Genomic DNA, 14,449 nt, shown 5'->3' with positions numbered 1-14,449 from the left:
ATGAAAACAGACAGGTCAGTAGAGGGCCAGGGTCCCTGCGGTCTTCCTGGTTCAACCCGCAGAGTCGTCTTTCTTCCCCCAATCTGCCCATGTACAGAAAGTAAACATGTGGGGAGGGGCAGGGGCAGGAACCTTTGGCCTAGGAACGTCGAGGATGGGCTCAGGCATGGTACCAGTGTGGCTAGGCTAAGCCAATGGCACGTTGTCTTCTGGAAGGTCATGTCCTATCAGAGACTGGTTCTAACCTGGTATAACGGACAGGCGGTGTGTGAGTCCCAGGCAGTGTTGTGCCCAGAATCAAAGCAGGGGCTGTAAAAGGCACCATTGGTGCTTGCAGGAAACATTGCTCTCTTGGGAGGGCAGCCATTCGTCTGCATTGGGGACTGACCTTATTCCAGGCCTGTGATGAGGGTGGAGGAGTAGGAATTCTACTCCAAGGACTTGTCAGACTGGGGAGGGAGGGCACAGGGACCAAATGGCCTGGGAGGTGCTGAGATGGGTGTGTGCTTGGGGAGCAACGGCCACTGGGAAGAAAGCTCCTTCGGGGAATGCAGGGGCAGGTATGTGTGTGTGTGGGGGGGTGACATCTTGTCCGAGACCCTACAGAAGAGAAAGAGCTGAGAGGGCCAAGTGTGGTATGGGGAGAGCAGGGGGTCCACCCCTCTCCCCAAGGTAGACAGATTGAAGGTAATCTCAAATCCCACATCCCACCTTCAAGCTGCTGGCATGGCCCTGTCAACCCACCTCCATCCTGTATCTATAAAATACTTCGATACAATACAAGAGGAAGAATCTAGACTCAGCCTCCTGCTTTGTGCAAAGGTGACTATACCTTTGTGGGGTCATTTTGCAACTTCTCACACAGCAATTTGTCACCAAGATTCCAGGGCCACCCCTCCCTCATCCTTCCTGAGGTTCCTCTTCAGCCCACGTCTGTAACATACCACCTATCCACACTGCTAGCCCCCTCCCCTCCAGTGCCTTTCCCTCACCCAGTGTACCATGCTGACCCTTGTTTATAGTCTTTGCCCCCTCTCTGAGAGCAATGATATCATTCCCCTTGCTATCACTGAAGTGCCGAGGGGAGAGGGCAGGCAGAGAGATGGCATGGCGGGCACAAGCACCTGCGGCATGTTTTTCATGAACGGTCTTACTGATCATGGGAGAGATCCTAGGAATCAGTTATCACCCCCATGACTCTGGTGAAAATGAAGGGCTGTGTCTGCACAGCACTGGAAGGTAAACCTCGTCCTGTGATTTGAAGTCTACAGTACACTCTACAGTTGGAAGCGGGAGCCTCCACTGAGAAACTGCCTCCCGTGGTGCTTACTTATTTATCAACTGTCTGGATTTGGAACCACCTAGGAGACACTAACTGCTCCTCTAAGGTTGTTTCTGGTGGTAGTTTAACTGAGGAGGCAAGACCAACCCCAAATATGGGAGTCACCATTCCACAGCTAGGGACCCAGATTGAATTTAAAAAAAAAAAAACAGTTGGACACTCGCTTTCCTCCCTCTCCCACCTCCATCCTCCATCCTCCCTGACTGTAGGCACAATGTAACCAGCTGTCGGGTCCACACGGGGTCGTGCAAAGATGGGGACAGACCACTGAAGTCTAATAAAGCAGAAGCAAACTTTATTCTAGGAAAAAAAATGAAAAATTAAAAAAAATAAATCTCCACGGGGCACAAAAAGCTTATCAGCTAGCTGAGACCACAGCCAGATATGGATTTATAAGGCTGTGGCAAAGGCCGGTTTCTGAACTCCTCCTTTAATATGAAGTATTAGACAATAACAAAAGAATGTTTACAATCTCAAGGTAAAACTCGGATACAAATTGCCCTTCTTTGCAATTTTCATTAGTAGAGTTTTTCAGTTAAACTAGTGTTTGTATTTAGTCCATTGTTTTCCCCTGACATTCCTTGATAGTGTTTACCGAGGCTCTGCACCTCCCCTGACACTACCAGTTTCGCATAGCAGGGAAGGGGTATGGGACAATATAAAACCAAAAAGTCAAAAGCCACGTACATCCCATCGTTGAAAAATTAGCTCACATCAATTTCTGCTCATAAGTGGCCGGGGGGGGAGGGTATCTAAAAGCTGACCCTCAGTTTGTAGAGCGACCCTAAGTTTGCAGAGGGCCGCTTCAGCCTCACAAATAGAGCTATGGGTTGTAAAGCAGAGTAACCCACTGTTAATAGTTAATCGTTAAGCTGCTGAGAAAGCTGCTGACAGTCTGCTCTCATTCTCCTAGGCTTACAACTTTATATTTCTTCATTTCTTATTTCTGGAATCTACATTTTTATATTCTTTTTCTTGGGCTTTTCACCAACTACCACTAGTTCTGGCCCCCAGGCCTTCTCAGTCCTGATGGACCATTCCCTCAAAATGAGAGCCCAAATACACCCTCCCTTCCTTAAGTTGCTTTTGCCAGGAACTTTGTCATAGCAAAACCAACTAACACATATCTCCCCGCTCTCCCCTTTATAGGAGAGAGATAGTGGACCTTTCTAGGTTATGGCTCAGTGGAGTCAGGAGTCAATTCTTGGATGACAACGCATAACTTATGTAACCTCTATGGGCTTTAGCCTCCTCATTTTATAAAGGAAACGACGAAGAGTCCCTAGGCCAGGCAGCTGTCAGGCAGTTTGAGTGTATACAGTAGGTGCTCACTTAATCTCGGCTGCTGCCCTGGGATTGCAGACCCCTGCTCCAGCAGGCTGTTCTTGCCTGGTGGCCCTTACAGAGAGATCTGGCTTGGTTTTGCTCCAGAATCCTCTCTCCTGATGCTAGGAAGCCTCAGTATTTCTCTCCAGAACCTTGCTTGCCACAGTTGGTGGCATCAGCTGCTTGTTAGGAAGCTGCAACTGGGGAGGCTGGCAGCTGGCGTTTCTTTGCCAGCCCCATGGAGAGGAAAGGCTGTGTTCACATTCAAGGCTGAGCTGAATAAATGGCCGCACTCCAGCCCAGTCCAGCTCAGCCCAGGGGCAGGCATAGATGGCATGGGGGAAGGGACCTGTGGTTGTTTCCCCTCTTCTTCCCTTTCAGCTGCTTCCAACTTCCCCAACCCCCTTGTGCAGAGACAGGACTGGCTCGCTAAGCCACAGCTGCTCTGTCAGGTTTCTGTTTGCGGGGGAGGTCATGGGCAATTTCACCAATTCCTTCCTTTTCCTGCTCCTATTTGCCACGCTGACTTGGGGACTTTGTGGTCAACACCCTAGCCAGCTCTGACACTTTCTGTGCTCTGTGCCAGATTGTACTAGGCATGCCACAGGGCATGCATGTTGTTGCCCTCAGTCACTCCCACCCCCCAACATCTATGCCACAGAGGGCAGAGAGGTGAGGCTCAGGGGGTGACGTGACTTGCCCAGGGCCATGTGACCAGTCAGAGACTGAGCTGTGTAGTACCTAGTCCACGGTCTTTGCCTGAAGGACAAGTGTTTGCTGTGAGTGGTAGCATTGGTGGCCATGACAAGGTGGTTGAGGAGATGTGTCCTTTTGCTCCAGGGGAACATTGGCTGCCTGGGATGAGACCTGTCTATGGGGTACGGACCCCACCGCGGTGGTTCCATTAGCAGAAGAGCTCTGAGATGTCATGAGCAGCACCGGGTGTGAGCCATAGTGTCCACCAGGTGTCACCAAAGTTCTAGAAAACAGACATTAAAAACAAAGGGTCCCCAAATCTGCAACTAGGGGGCGAGGGGAAATGACAGGTTCTTCAGCGCTCAAAAGGACTAGGTCAGCAAGAGAGCACGGACAGCACCCTCTCAAGTCTCAGCATAGAGGACCTCACAGCTCAGAAAGATTGACCAGGCGTCACAAGCAGAGGCAGACTGTGGGAGCAAAGAGCCCCCCCCCCAAACCACCCCAAGGTCATGGTCTTTCTGCTCTTCCTCTCACCCCAGCCCGACCCACATGGCCTCTGCAGCTGCCACAGACTTGAAATATTTTCATCTGTACTGGTATGCCACAGGCATCATGCGGGAAGGTTATGGTCCTATGTGCCGTCCTCCCTCCTAGGCCAGGACTCTGGGAGAACAGGGGCCACTTCTGGGAACACAACAGACAGTCAACACAGTCTCTTTCTTCTTCCAGGATCTCATAATGAGCTGAGTTTGTAATGCAGAAAGGCTTCTTCACTGGGGACTGAGGCAGGGCATGGGTGTGTGTCAGCCTCACCTCCCTTGGGAACTTCCTCCCCCATTCCCTTAGGAACACAGGGTGGGTTAGTTTGGGTCCACATTACACACACTGCAGTTGGAAAGAGGGGCCTCCACTGAGCACTTCCTTCCACCAGATTGTCACGTGGTCGTATCTATGGGGCATTTCTTGGTTAATGATTGATGTGGGAGGGTCCAGCCCACTGTGGGTGGTGCCATTCCCTAGGCAGGAGTAGGTTGTATAAGAAAGGAAGCTGAGCAAACCATGGGGAACTGGGAGTAGCTTCCTTCTATGCTTCCTGCCTCTGGTCCTGCTTGAGTTCCTGCCCTGATTTCCCTCAGTGACCAACTGTGGGAGGCGTGTGTAAGACAAATGAACCCTATCCTCCCCGAGTTGCTCGTGAGTCATGGTGTTTACCGCAGGAATAGAAATCAAACCAAGACGAGCACCCGTGGCTCTGGACACTGGGCACACGAGGAAACAGATAGGAATCCATGAAGGAACTTGAGCGGGAGAAGAGGTGGATACACATGGGTTGCTCCATGGCTTCCTGTGGCTCCTCCACTTCCTCTGAGGCATCTGACCTTGGAGCTAGAAACCAGGAGGACCCAGAGTTCCTGCCTCACTTCCCCCTCCCTGCCCCCGCTTTAGCTCACTGAGACAGCTGCTCTCTTTCTGGCTGTCCTATCAAGTTGTGACCTTCAGGCCGGGGTTCCATTCCAGAAGGGACAACCAGAGACATGACAGTGGACGAGGATAGTGCCCAGTGCACATCAGTGTGGAGGCACAGGAGGGGTGGCTGCATGTCATTCTTGGGATTCGGAGCACAGCTGGGACTTTGGAGACTTGGGGACAGCTGCTGTCCCCCTCGGGACCTCAGCTCATCATCACGAAAGGACAAGCATCCCAAGCCCACGCTGGCTGCCGTCACTGCGTGGAGGGTCCCTTTGCCCTTGCCCCTGGCTTAGGCTTTCCTTTCCTGCTGCAGAGGGCCACATCTCCCCACAAGCAGGGGGTGAGGGAAAGGATGAGGCTATGCCAGCTGAGGAATGTCATGAAATCTGTCTCCCCCAGAACTAGAGACCTAGGAAGGTATCCCTGTGCCCACATTGACCCTAAAAAGGACCCAGCAGTGGCAGCCAAGGTGGAGCGTGTTTATTAGTCTGGGGAGTGGATGTGGCATTCTGTGGAGACTGGGGCAGCGGGGAGAGGGGGACTGAGGCACAGGGTTCTGGATCCCACAGTAGTAGTCTCATTGGTCCAGCCTTCTCTATAGGAGATGTGTGCCCATGGAAGAGCCCTCAAGCCTGAGGTCAAAACTTGGGAGGAAGCTCTCTGGGCACCCATTGCAGGCCTACCCCTGGCTTGGGGGTGGGGATAGTGAGGCAGGGAAGGGAAGGGAGACTTGTTAGCTGAACTCCTGAGAGGGTAGAGGAGGAAGATCACAAGGTCGGGGCAAGTTCAGTCAGTTCATTTAGGTGACCACCATGTCACACCACAGCCAGCATGAGGCAAGCTTCAGAAGGATTGCACTTGCCCGCAATGACCCCTTATAGTCCCAAAGTTTCCATTTCCGACACTGCCGTCTGCATAAACATCTTTTCCTGCATCTGCTGCCACCCTGGTTGGCCCTCTCTCCCCAGTGACAATGTCCCATGTAGCCACACAAGCTGAGCTTCCCAGCGAATGTTCTCAGTGTCCAGACGGGGCTGGCATCCCTGGGTTCTCAGAGTTAAACATGGATGAAGGCAGAAGACAGGTATGAGGCAGGACTAGACACTGCTGATCCTGAGATGGAAGGTGAGGCCAGGGACAGAGAGAGGTACACCTGAAGAACACAGGCTGGGGGCAGTGGGGAAGGTGACCTGCCAGCAGGAGCCTTCGAGATTCCCCAGACCCATGGGGCCACGCCCTCAGCGTCACTAGCCCGGTCCCATCCTTTCTCTTGCTATTCCCATCTACGTGTCTGGCAACTGGCCTGGCCTTCACTACATCCTGCTCCCACCCCCTCACCCCTCCCTTCTTCACCCTCCCACCCTCTCTCTACCCAAGTTTTCCTCTCAGTCTACTGAGATTTTTTTCCCTTCCACCTTTCGACCTAAAGCTCAGTCTCAGTTCCCCAGAGACAGTCCGGATCAGCCTCTCCCTGCATACGGAGTGAGAGCTCCGGGTACCCCCTAGCTTGTCACTCTGAATTTAGGTGGGGTAAGGGCGCAGTGGGGGTACACACCACTTCTGTGCAGGAGTCAGGGGGTAGGAAGAACTGTGGATGTGTGACCACCTCCTCCCAGTTCCTGTATGTGTAGCTACTCTGTATATGGGGTCCCTGTGCCCTTGGAGCCTGCCCAGAGGCATGCTGGGTAACAGAGGTCAGGCTTTGGGCCTAGACACATCCCGTTGGCTGAGGACTGGATGGGGCCACCCACTCTGTCCTCCTCATAGAAGAAATGACTCCTTCAGTCATCTTGTGAAGACGACTAGAACCCAGGCCTCAGCCTAACACTCTGCCTTCCTGAGTGTGGTTCCAGGTCTGTGTTGGGCTAAAGGTTCTGGGAGGTGAGCTGGGGCCATATCCTTTCCTTCCGTATCCAGGAGAGACCGCAGCAAGTCGTGTGTTTCCTGCTAAGACCTGACCCAGCTGCTGAATGTGAGACTGACCAAGTGATGGCCACAGACAAGCCCTGGCCTTCTAGAGTTTTCTGAGCTAACTACAGTCCTAGGAGGGAGCCCCAGGACAGCACTGGGCCCTATGTGGCCCCACACATCTGGTGTAGACCCCAGTCAGACCCTCCACCCTCTTTTCTCTCAGACCTCAGCCGGGCTAGGTTGAGACAGGGGTCGATGGGAAGCCGTATCCACAGGTGACTTCCTCTGGGTACGGGTCATAGATGCTGCAGTTGGGTGTGGGACCCTGGCAGTAGACATTGAGGTAGCCTCGGTGCCTGTCCCGGTACGGCTGGTCCTTGAGGCACAGAGTCAAGTTCTTGTCACACTCACATGTCTGCTTGTCACACTCTGTCTCATTGAGTTCACCTGTCGTGGAAAGAAGGCGTAGGCTATGGGTGACAGCAAGACAAGAGAGGAAGGGGCTCCAGGAACTCGGTGGCCTTGGAGAAGTAACTTCAAGTCCGTAAGTCTTCTTCCACCTGGCTTCTGGGGTGCCCTGCTCTGGGCTGGTACCCCACAGCCTGTGAGTGACTCTAGCACAGGGTAAAACTGGGGAACCTCTGAGCAACTGGGACAACTGAGGCTAAGAAAGAGGGAGGGGGGAGCTGGAGAGATAGTTCTGCCTATGGGATGCTTCTATACACTGTGGCTGTGTATTGCCCCCACTGGTTAATAATAAAAGCTGTTTGACCAGTAACCAGGCTGGATAAGGTTGGGCAAAACAATCCAGCTGAGGACTCAGAGGAGGAGGGGTGGAGTTCAGGTGATGCCAGCCAGCTGCCCAAGAAACAAGATGCCAGTGGGCTGATAAAGCCGCAGCCACGTGGTGATACATAGATGAATCGAAATGGGTTAATTTAACGTGAGAGCTAGTTTTAATAAGCCTGAGTTGTCAGCCAAACATTTATAATTAATAGATGCCTCTGAGAGATGATTTAAAAGTGACTGTCGGATGGGGCGGGACAGAAAAAATCTCCGATTGCATGACTCAGCCGTTAAGAGCACCAGCTGCTATTGCAGAGGACCCGGGTTCAGTTCTCAGCACCCACATCAAGTGGCTCACACCACCTGTGACTCCAGTTCCAGAGGACCCGACACCCTCTTCTGAGCGCTGCAGGCGCACACACTCACCTGGCACACTTATAGAGAAGCAGGTATACACACACATAAGTAAAAGTCAACAAAATTAGGAAGAAAAAAAAAAGAGGGGCAGATTTACCCAACCCTACCAGTACCTCCTGTTTTCCCAGAGTTCTCCCTTCAGTGGAAGAGCCAGGCAAGCCCCCACTCTCCTAGGGAGGGATTGGCAAGGGCCAAGTAGCAAAAGGTAGTTCTTACTCAAATTCATGCCCAATTAACGGCTGGTCTAATTCTTCATTTTATGCTAATACTAATTCGAAGCCAACAGTTAGCTTTTAGTGTCAGTGTGTCTCATATGGGAAATCCTGAAATATTTCATTGATTGCCTGAAATCCAAACTTAGTGGGGTATCCTGGGTTTGTCTTTGGGTTCCCACACTCACCCCCAAGGTCCCATTCCTAACCAGGGTGTCAAGGGAGGGACTCACTGCAGACAATCACAGTGTCATTTTCAATTCTGTGGTCATAGTGGTCCACATAGGGGCGGCAGCCTTGGTCAAAGAGCTTCTGATAGCAACAGTCGTGGGCGTGACAGCACCTGAGAGGGTAGATATGGGCAGACAGATGCAGGCAGGCAGCCCCCCCCAAAACCAAGTGGAGACCTTGGATCATCTATTTCAATCCCTCACAGTCAGCCCTTCAAACAGCAGTCCAGAGAGGGGTAGTTACACGCCCGAGGTCACACAGTAAAGCAGAACAGGCACAGGCACCCTATATTCTTGTCCTTGATCCTACCTCTTTGTCCTATCATCAGGGCTCCCGGCTCCCTCCCTACACTGGAACCCAGAGTGGAGCTGCAATTGGAGACAGGTGTCCCGCTACCAGGTCAGGGAGGGAGGGTTGGCAGGAAGCCGTTACTTTAAAACCATAGGAAGTAACTCAGGCTCTATGCAGAGCCTCACTGTGCTGGAGGGCCAAGGAGGGGAGAGGGTCTGAGGCGCATCAACAGGCATGGGGGCATAAAAGATGGGCAGCAAATGCAGGTGGTCATCCCCTCCTCTTCTACAAGAGTGAAGCCAGCTGCCAGCTCTCTGTGGTGCCAAACTTGGTGCTGGCTGCTGCTGAGGAAGTAAGAGCAGAAGCCATGACTTCCAGGGCCTCTTAGTGTGAGGGAGGAAGTGTGGACTAATAGGGTGGGTGTCCATAATGTCCGTGCCTTTGTGGAGCATCCACCACGAGACCGGTGCCTCCTTGTTTGTTTGTGGGGGGCATAAAATGCCATTCTAATACGGACAACAGAAAGCATCTAAGAATGTAAAAATGCAGTTCCTGGCCCTTCCTCCTCAGTCTGTCCACAAGCGTCCCCCATCTCTCCCCACAGGAGGCCTCCAGAACCTACCAGTCCACCTCATCCATGGGCTTGCCGCGCCCTCCTAGCCCGCAGTAACAGCCGTAGCCCACAAAGGACAGGATGGCGTTTTTGTGGGTGATAGCTTCCACCATGAACTTCAGGTTCAACAGGCTGCCGTGGGCGACAGACACAACTACAAGAGAAGCAGGGAGTGACTCCTCAGGGCCAAGAGAATGGGATGGGGAAGGGGCGAAGGGAGGAGGAGAGGGTAGTAGGCTGGGGTTCCCACTCCCTGCACGGAGCCCTACAGCCCCAGGCCAGAGGACCAAGTCTGGTTCATTCAGCTGCAGACCAGGCAGCCTCCTAAAACCTTGAATTTGTTAACTCATTGGGTATTCATTGTGAAGTTATTTTTTTTCTTTTTTCTTTTTTTGGTTTTTCGAGACAGGGTTTCTCTGTAGCTTTTTTAGAGCCTGTCCTGGTCTACTCTTGTAGACCAGGCTGGCCTCGAACTCACAGAGATCCGCCTGCCTCTGCCTCCCGAGTGCTGGGATTAAAGGCGTGCGCCACCACCGCCCGGCTCATCGTGAAGTTATTAACAGAGTTTTACCGATAAGCAAACTGAGGCTGGAGCCCTGAGTAACTTGCCTAGGGTCACATTGTCACGTGATCGTTGGAGAACCCAGAGCCAGTCAGGGTGGGAACCTCAGCCACACCCTCTGCCTCAGGTGGAGCCTGCTAAACTCATACTAAGGTGAAAATCCTAAAAGTCAGAATTGCATTTCAGTCGGGTTTGGTGGTTACATTCCAGCTACTCAGGACGTTGTCTGAGGTAGGAGGATTGAACGTGCAAGGGCTGCCTGGGCTGTAGACTGGATTCAGGGACAGCCTGGGCAACTTAATGAGATCAGAGGCCACTTCCCCAAGAGGTCATCCTGAGTGCCACAACTGTCACGAGTTACAGGAATTGGGTTCTTTCTGCTCCCTTTCTGACCTCTGCAACCGAAGGGGAGCCAGGGTCCCTGCCAGCATCCTGGAGTTGGTGCATCTCAGGCAGTGCACACACGGAGCAAGCAATAATGCAAAGGCACCTCTGTCACCAGCAAAAATCAGCTTCCTGACAGCGGCCAGGCCCTCCGGCCGTTCAGACACCCTTGCTTCTCTGACTGCTTCCCTCTCCTGTCCCTTGTAGGGTGTGGGGCTCTCTGAGCCATCTGTGCTGAGTCAGTGCCATGAGCCTGGGGTCTGCAGGCCCCACCTGGATGAAGCCACTCACCCACCCACCAGCAGGAGGGAGGTTTTATCCCCATTTATGGGGTGAGCAAACAAAGGCTCAGAAGGGGAAAGGCTGGCCCAGGTAGCACAGGCTAGGAGCAGCAGAGTTCAGGCAGGAGCCTTGTCTGTTCCTTAGCTGGATGCTAAGCCACGCATATAACAACCTCCACTGGTCTGCTCCATCTGCGCCTGGAGTTAGGCATCCCATCTCCACATCTTCCAACCTCCTTCCTCCGTGGACAAGAAAATGTTCTGAGAGACAGGAAGCCCAGGATTGGAAAGTTGGAGGCTAAATAGAACCACCCCCACAAAGGACCTTGAGGTACCTAGTTGCAGCTGTAAGGCCCTGGCTGCCTCCTCCCCTGCAGGCATTTTACCCTGGGGATAGGATATATGCAACACCAGGCTGCTGGGTCCCCTACCATCAGCCCTCACAGGATGAGAGTAAGAAACCCACATGAGCCGGGCGGTGGTGGCGCACGCCTTTAATCCCAGCCTTCGGGAGGCAGAGGCAGGTGGATCTCTGAGTTCGAGGCCAGCCTGGTCTACAAGGGCTAGTTCCAGGACAGGCTCTAGAAACTACAGGGAAACCCTGTCTCGAAAAACCAAAAAAAAAAAAAAAAAAAAAGAAACCCACATGATTATGCTTGGGATAGACAAACACTCCCTTAAACTTCCCACTACACACACACACACACACACATCACATCACAATGAACACAAATGCACACCTAGGTGCCAGCCATAAGCCATATTTTACTGACGTGTGGGTCATGCAGACGTCGTGTATACTCAGACACGCCTACACTCATGCACAGACACGCATCTAGCTACACACAGACTCATTAACTCCTGCCAGCACGGAAAGTCACTAATACATATGCTCAGGTCCACGATGATGGCAAACACTCCGAGTTTACAAGGCTTGCTCAGCTCCCTGCACCTGCTCGGCATAGCTCGTTAAAGACGTCTTCTGGCTTGTTTACAGGTGTCCCGAACTAAACAGCCCCAGAGGAGAGAGGTTGGAGCCTAGACAGGGAAGTGGAGAGGAAGGAACAGCCTGCCAGTAGAACCACACAGGAGCCCACATTTCTAGGGAAAGGCTGGGGGAGGGAGGAGGGTTAGAATGGTCTCCTTGGAGCCATGCTCACCACTGCCGGCCAGGACTGCGATGGCAAAGAATTTCTTCATACCCAGGCTGGACCTAAGAAAGAAAGCAAAGCCCAAGCTGAATCCCTCCTCCCCAGCAACGTGCAGCCGGGTCTCATCCAAGACACCACCCATGCTTTCTCTTGCCCTAATTGCTGCCACCCAGCCCTGCTATCAGCACCACCCTACCTGGCCTGCATCTCCTGGAAAGAACACACCCCAGGGTGGCAGAGCCACCAGAACCAATCTCCTCCACGGCCCGCACCCGACTCTCAGCTCCAAGATGGAAAGCCATTATCCTACACCAAATTCAGCTCTCTTGAGTCCATACTCCAAGGAATGGTAGGACCCGAGTCATGGAACCCCACCTGGCAGTTGGATCTTAAAACATAAAACCAAGAGACCCAGGTCACTGGATTCTAGATTCAGCTTGGTTAATGTTGAGGAACTACAGGCAGATCTCTCAATCTCTCTAGGCTTCAAGAACAGACTGAAGTTGACTAAATCCCAGAGATCCTTCTAGCACCAGAATGCAGTTGGCACGCTTCTGCTCAACATGCAGAAACTAGGCTCTCCTTCCTGAAGAACTGACTCCAGGAACGGAACTGGAACCCCTCCCCGTCTCCCTCCCCACTACGTGGAATGTTCCCTTCCAGGGCAACAAGCACCTACCTGGAGGTTCTGAACGGAGAGGAGGCCCTGAGGCTTGGCCACTTCCACCCAGTGGGGTGTTTAACCAGCACCTTCTTCCTGAACCCTTTGGGGTTGGCCTGTGCCCCATCTGCCATGTTTTGGGTTTGGGGAGGCCAGCGACATAGGGCTTTAAAGGTCTTTGATATGCCCGGAAGTCTCTGAAGAACAGGCCCCAGCTTCACGCTGCTGCCACGCACACTAGCAGGGTAGTGCTGGGGTAATGCCCCTGGGCAGGAGGCAGGTGACAGGTGTCCTAGAAAAGACTGACTCCACCTCTTCCCTCCTGCTGTCACAGCCCTTCCCACACCAGGCTGGTAAAATCCCCACCCCACGGCAGCCTGCCCACCTCTGGGCTTGGGAGTGGGGTACTGGCACCAAGAATCAGCCCCACCCCCTGTACCTGAAGCAAGGCTGAAGTTCTCTACATCCCCAGCTGGAAGATGTTAAGGAAAATGTTATCTATCAACACTAGCCCAAGAAAAGCAAGAGGCGCTTTCTTCAAGGGATCTTCCTGTAGGGACCACTGTACCAGGGCCTTAGAGTGAGCAAGAGAGACTGGACAGTTCCAAACACAAAGCAAAGAGGGTTAAGGAAGCCAGAGTGCAAAAGGTCCGGACCCAACCACACCAAAAACCCAGTTGTGGTGGCACATGCTTGTAATCCTGGCTCTTGGGAGATGGAGGCAGGAGTTCAAGTCCATCCTCGGCTACATGGCAGGTTTTAGGCTACCCTGGGCAACATGTGACTCTGAGAGGGGGAGGGGAGGAAGAGAGAAGGGCTAGGGAGTTTCCTCAGTGGTTAAGAGCACTTGATGCTCTCTTGCAGAGGAGCTGGGTTCAGTACCCAACGCTGACACTGCAGCTCACAGCTGCCCGTCACTCCGATTTCATGGGTTCTGGTGCCTTATTCTGCTTCTTCGGGCACCAGGCATGCGAGCGGTACAGGCACGTCCATGCAGGCAAGGCATTCATACACATAAAATAAGAATAAGTTGGGCCTAGAGACAATGGCACCGCAGCCAAAAAGCACGTATCGTGTTTGCAGAGGTCTCGGGTTCATTAGAACCCACAGGGTGGCTCACGACCATCTGTAACCCCAGTCCCTGGGGATCTGATGCCTCTTCTGATCTTTGCAGGCTCCCCAGTGCATGCAGTGCACATACATGCACTCACGCACATACACATGATGTATACTTAAAATAAAAATCAATAATTTAAAAGGGATAAAAGGCACTATCAACAAGGCAAAGACAAGTGTGAGTGAATGCATGGTCATCACGAGGACCCGGCGGGGCAGAGGCTCTGCTAAGCTGACTCGACAACGTCTCAAACATCTGGGATTGTAGAGGCTGATCAGTGGATGTCAGAGAGGGACAGCAGAGATCCCAGCTGAACCGTGGTAGCAAGACTGTAGCTAAACGTGGACACTGCAGAGACCCCCAAAGCAGGCTAACCACCAATGCCTGATTAAGCACAAAGCTGTGAGGAGCCCAAGTCTGACCCAGTGACGGAGGCTCTTATTGGTGAGGGGACTTTGTGTGGATACATACCTATCCTCGTGTCCCTAAGTGTGTTGATGGCCATCTTCCCCAGACTGAGACCGGGGTGAGAGTGGGGAGCTCAACTCATGCACCCAGCTCACCTGCAGTGTCAAGAGCCCTCTTGGGGCTCTTTTTAACCTGTCCTGTGGGTAGAGATCACACTCAGTGCTACAGCTGTCTAACACACCCCAGGGCTTCAAACAGCACCCCGGGCCCAGCAACAGCCCCTCCTGCCTCACTCCTAAATTGGCCCACTCCCAAAATGTCTTTGAAAATTATTATCTGTACTCAGATGATACCAGGGTGGGTGGTGGAGGGCCTGGTGAGTCTGGGTGTTAGCATCAGTTGCTTGTTTTTAGGGACTGGGGTATGCTGTGCTGGTCCCTGTCACTACCATCTTCTGTATGGGGTCAGGAAAGAAGGGAGGACTCTGGGAGCCACCTGAGCAGACTGAGCAGGCACCAACCACCCAGGGCTGAGACCATGGCCACTGGGCTCCCTTCCCTGCTCTGTGCCCCCCTCGGTTGTGTAGT

General features: G+C 52.8%; 1 protein-coding gene across 1 annotated transcript; it reads right to left on the bottom strand.

The window, feature by feature from the left end:
• Positions 1 to 6,983: 6,983 nt before the first annotated feature.
• Positions 6,984 to 12,471, bottom strand: Pla2g2f (phospholipase A2 group IIF). Its single transcript, XM_038335536.1, has 5 exons — positions 12,356 to 12,471; positions 11,686 to 11,738; positions 9,308 to 9,452; positions 8,397 to 8,506; positions 6,984 to 7,195 (listed from the first exon to the last, which is right to left on the bottom strand). Exons 1-5 carry the CDS (start codon positions 12,469 to 12,471, stop codon positions 6,984 to 6,986), a joined length of 636 nt encoding a protein of 211 aa, XP_038191464.1.
• Between the last annotated feature and the right edge of the window lie 1,978 nt (positions 12,472 to 14,449).

This window comes from Arvicola amphibius, chromosome 6, assembly GCF_903992535.2.
Source record: "Arvicola amphibius chromosome 6, mArvAmp1.2, whole genome shotgun sequence".
Taxonomy (NCBI): Eukaryota; Metazoa; Chordata; class Mammalia; order Rodentia; family Cricetidae; genus Arvicola; species Arvicola amphibius.
This window is presented reverse-complemented; position numbering and strand designations above follow the sequence as displayed.

Excerpts from the sequence above, each read along its gene's own strand:
- Pla2g2f (XM_038335536.1), bottom strand. The coding sequence starts at position 12,471 with ATGGCAGATGGGGCACAGGCCAACCCCAAAGGGTTCAGGAAGAAGGTG. Across the intron at positions 9,453-11,685 it reads CGCAGTCCTGGCCGGCAGTG|TTGTGTCTGTCGCCCACGGC; the intron begins GTGAGCATGGCT and ends CTTCTCTTGTAG. Across the intron at positions 8,507-9,307 it reads CCCATGGATGAGGTGGACTG|GTGCTGTCACGCCCACGACT; the intron begins GTAGGTTCTGGA and ends CTACCCTCTCAG.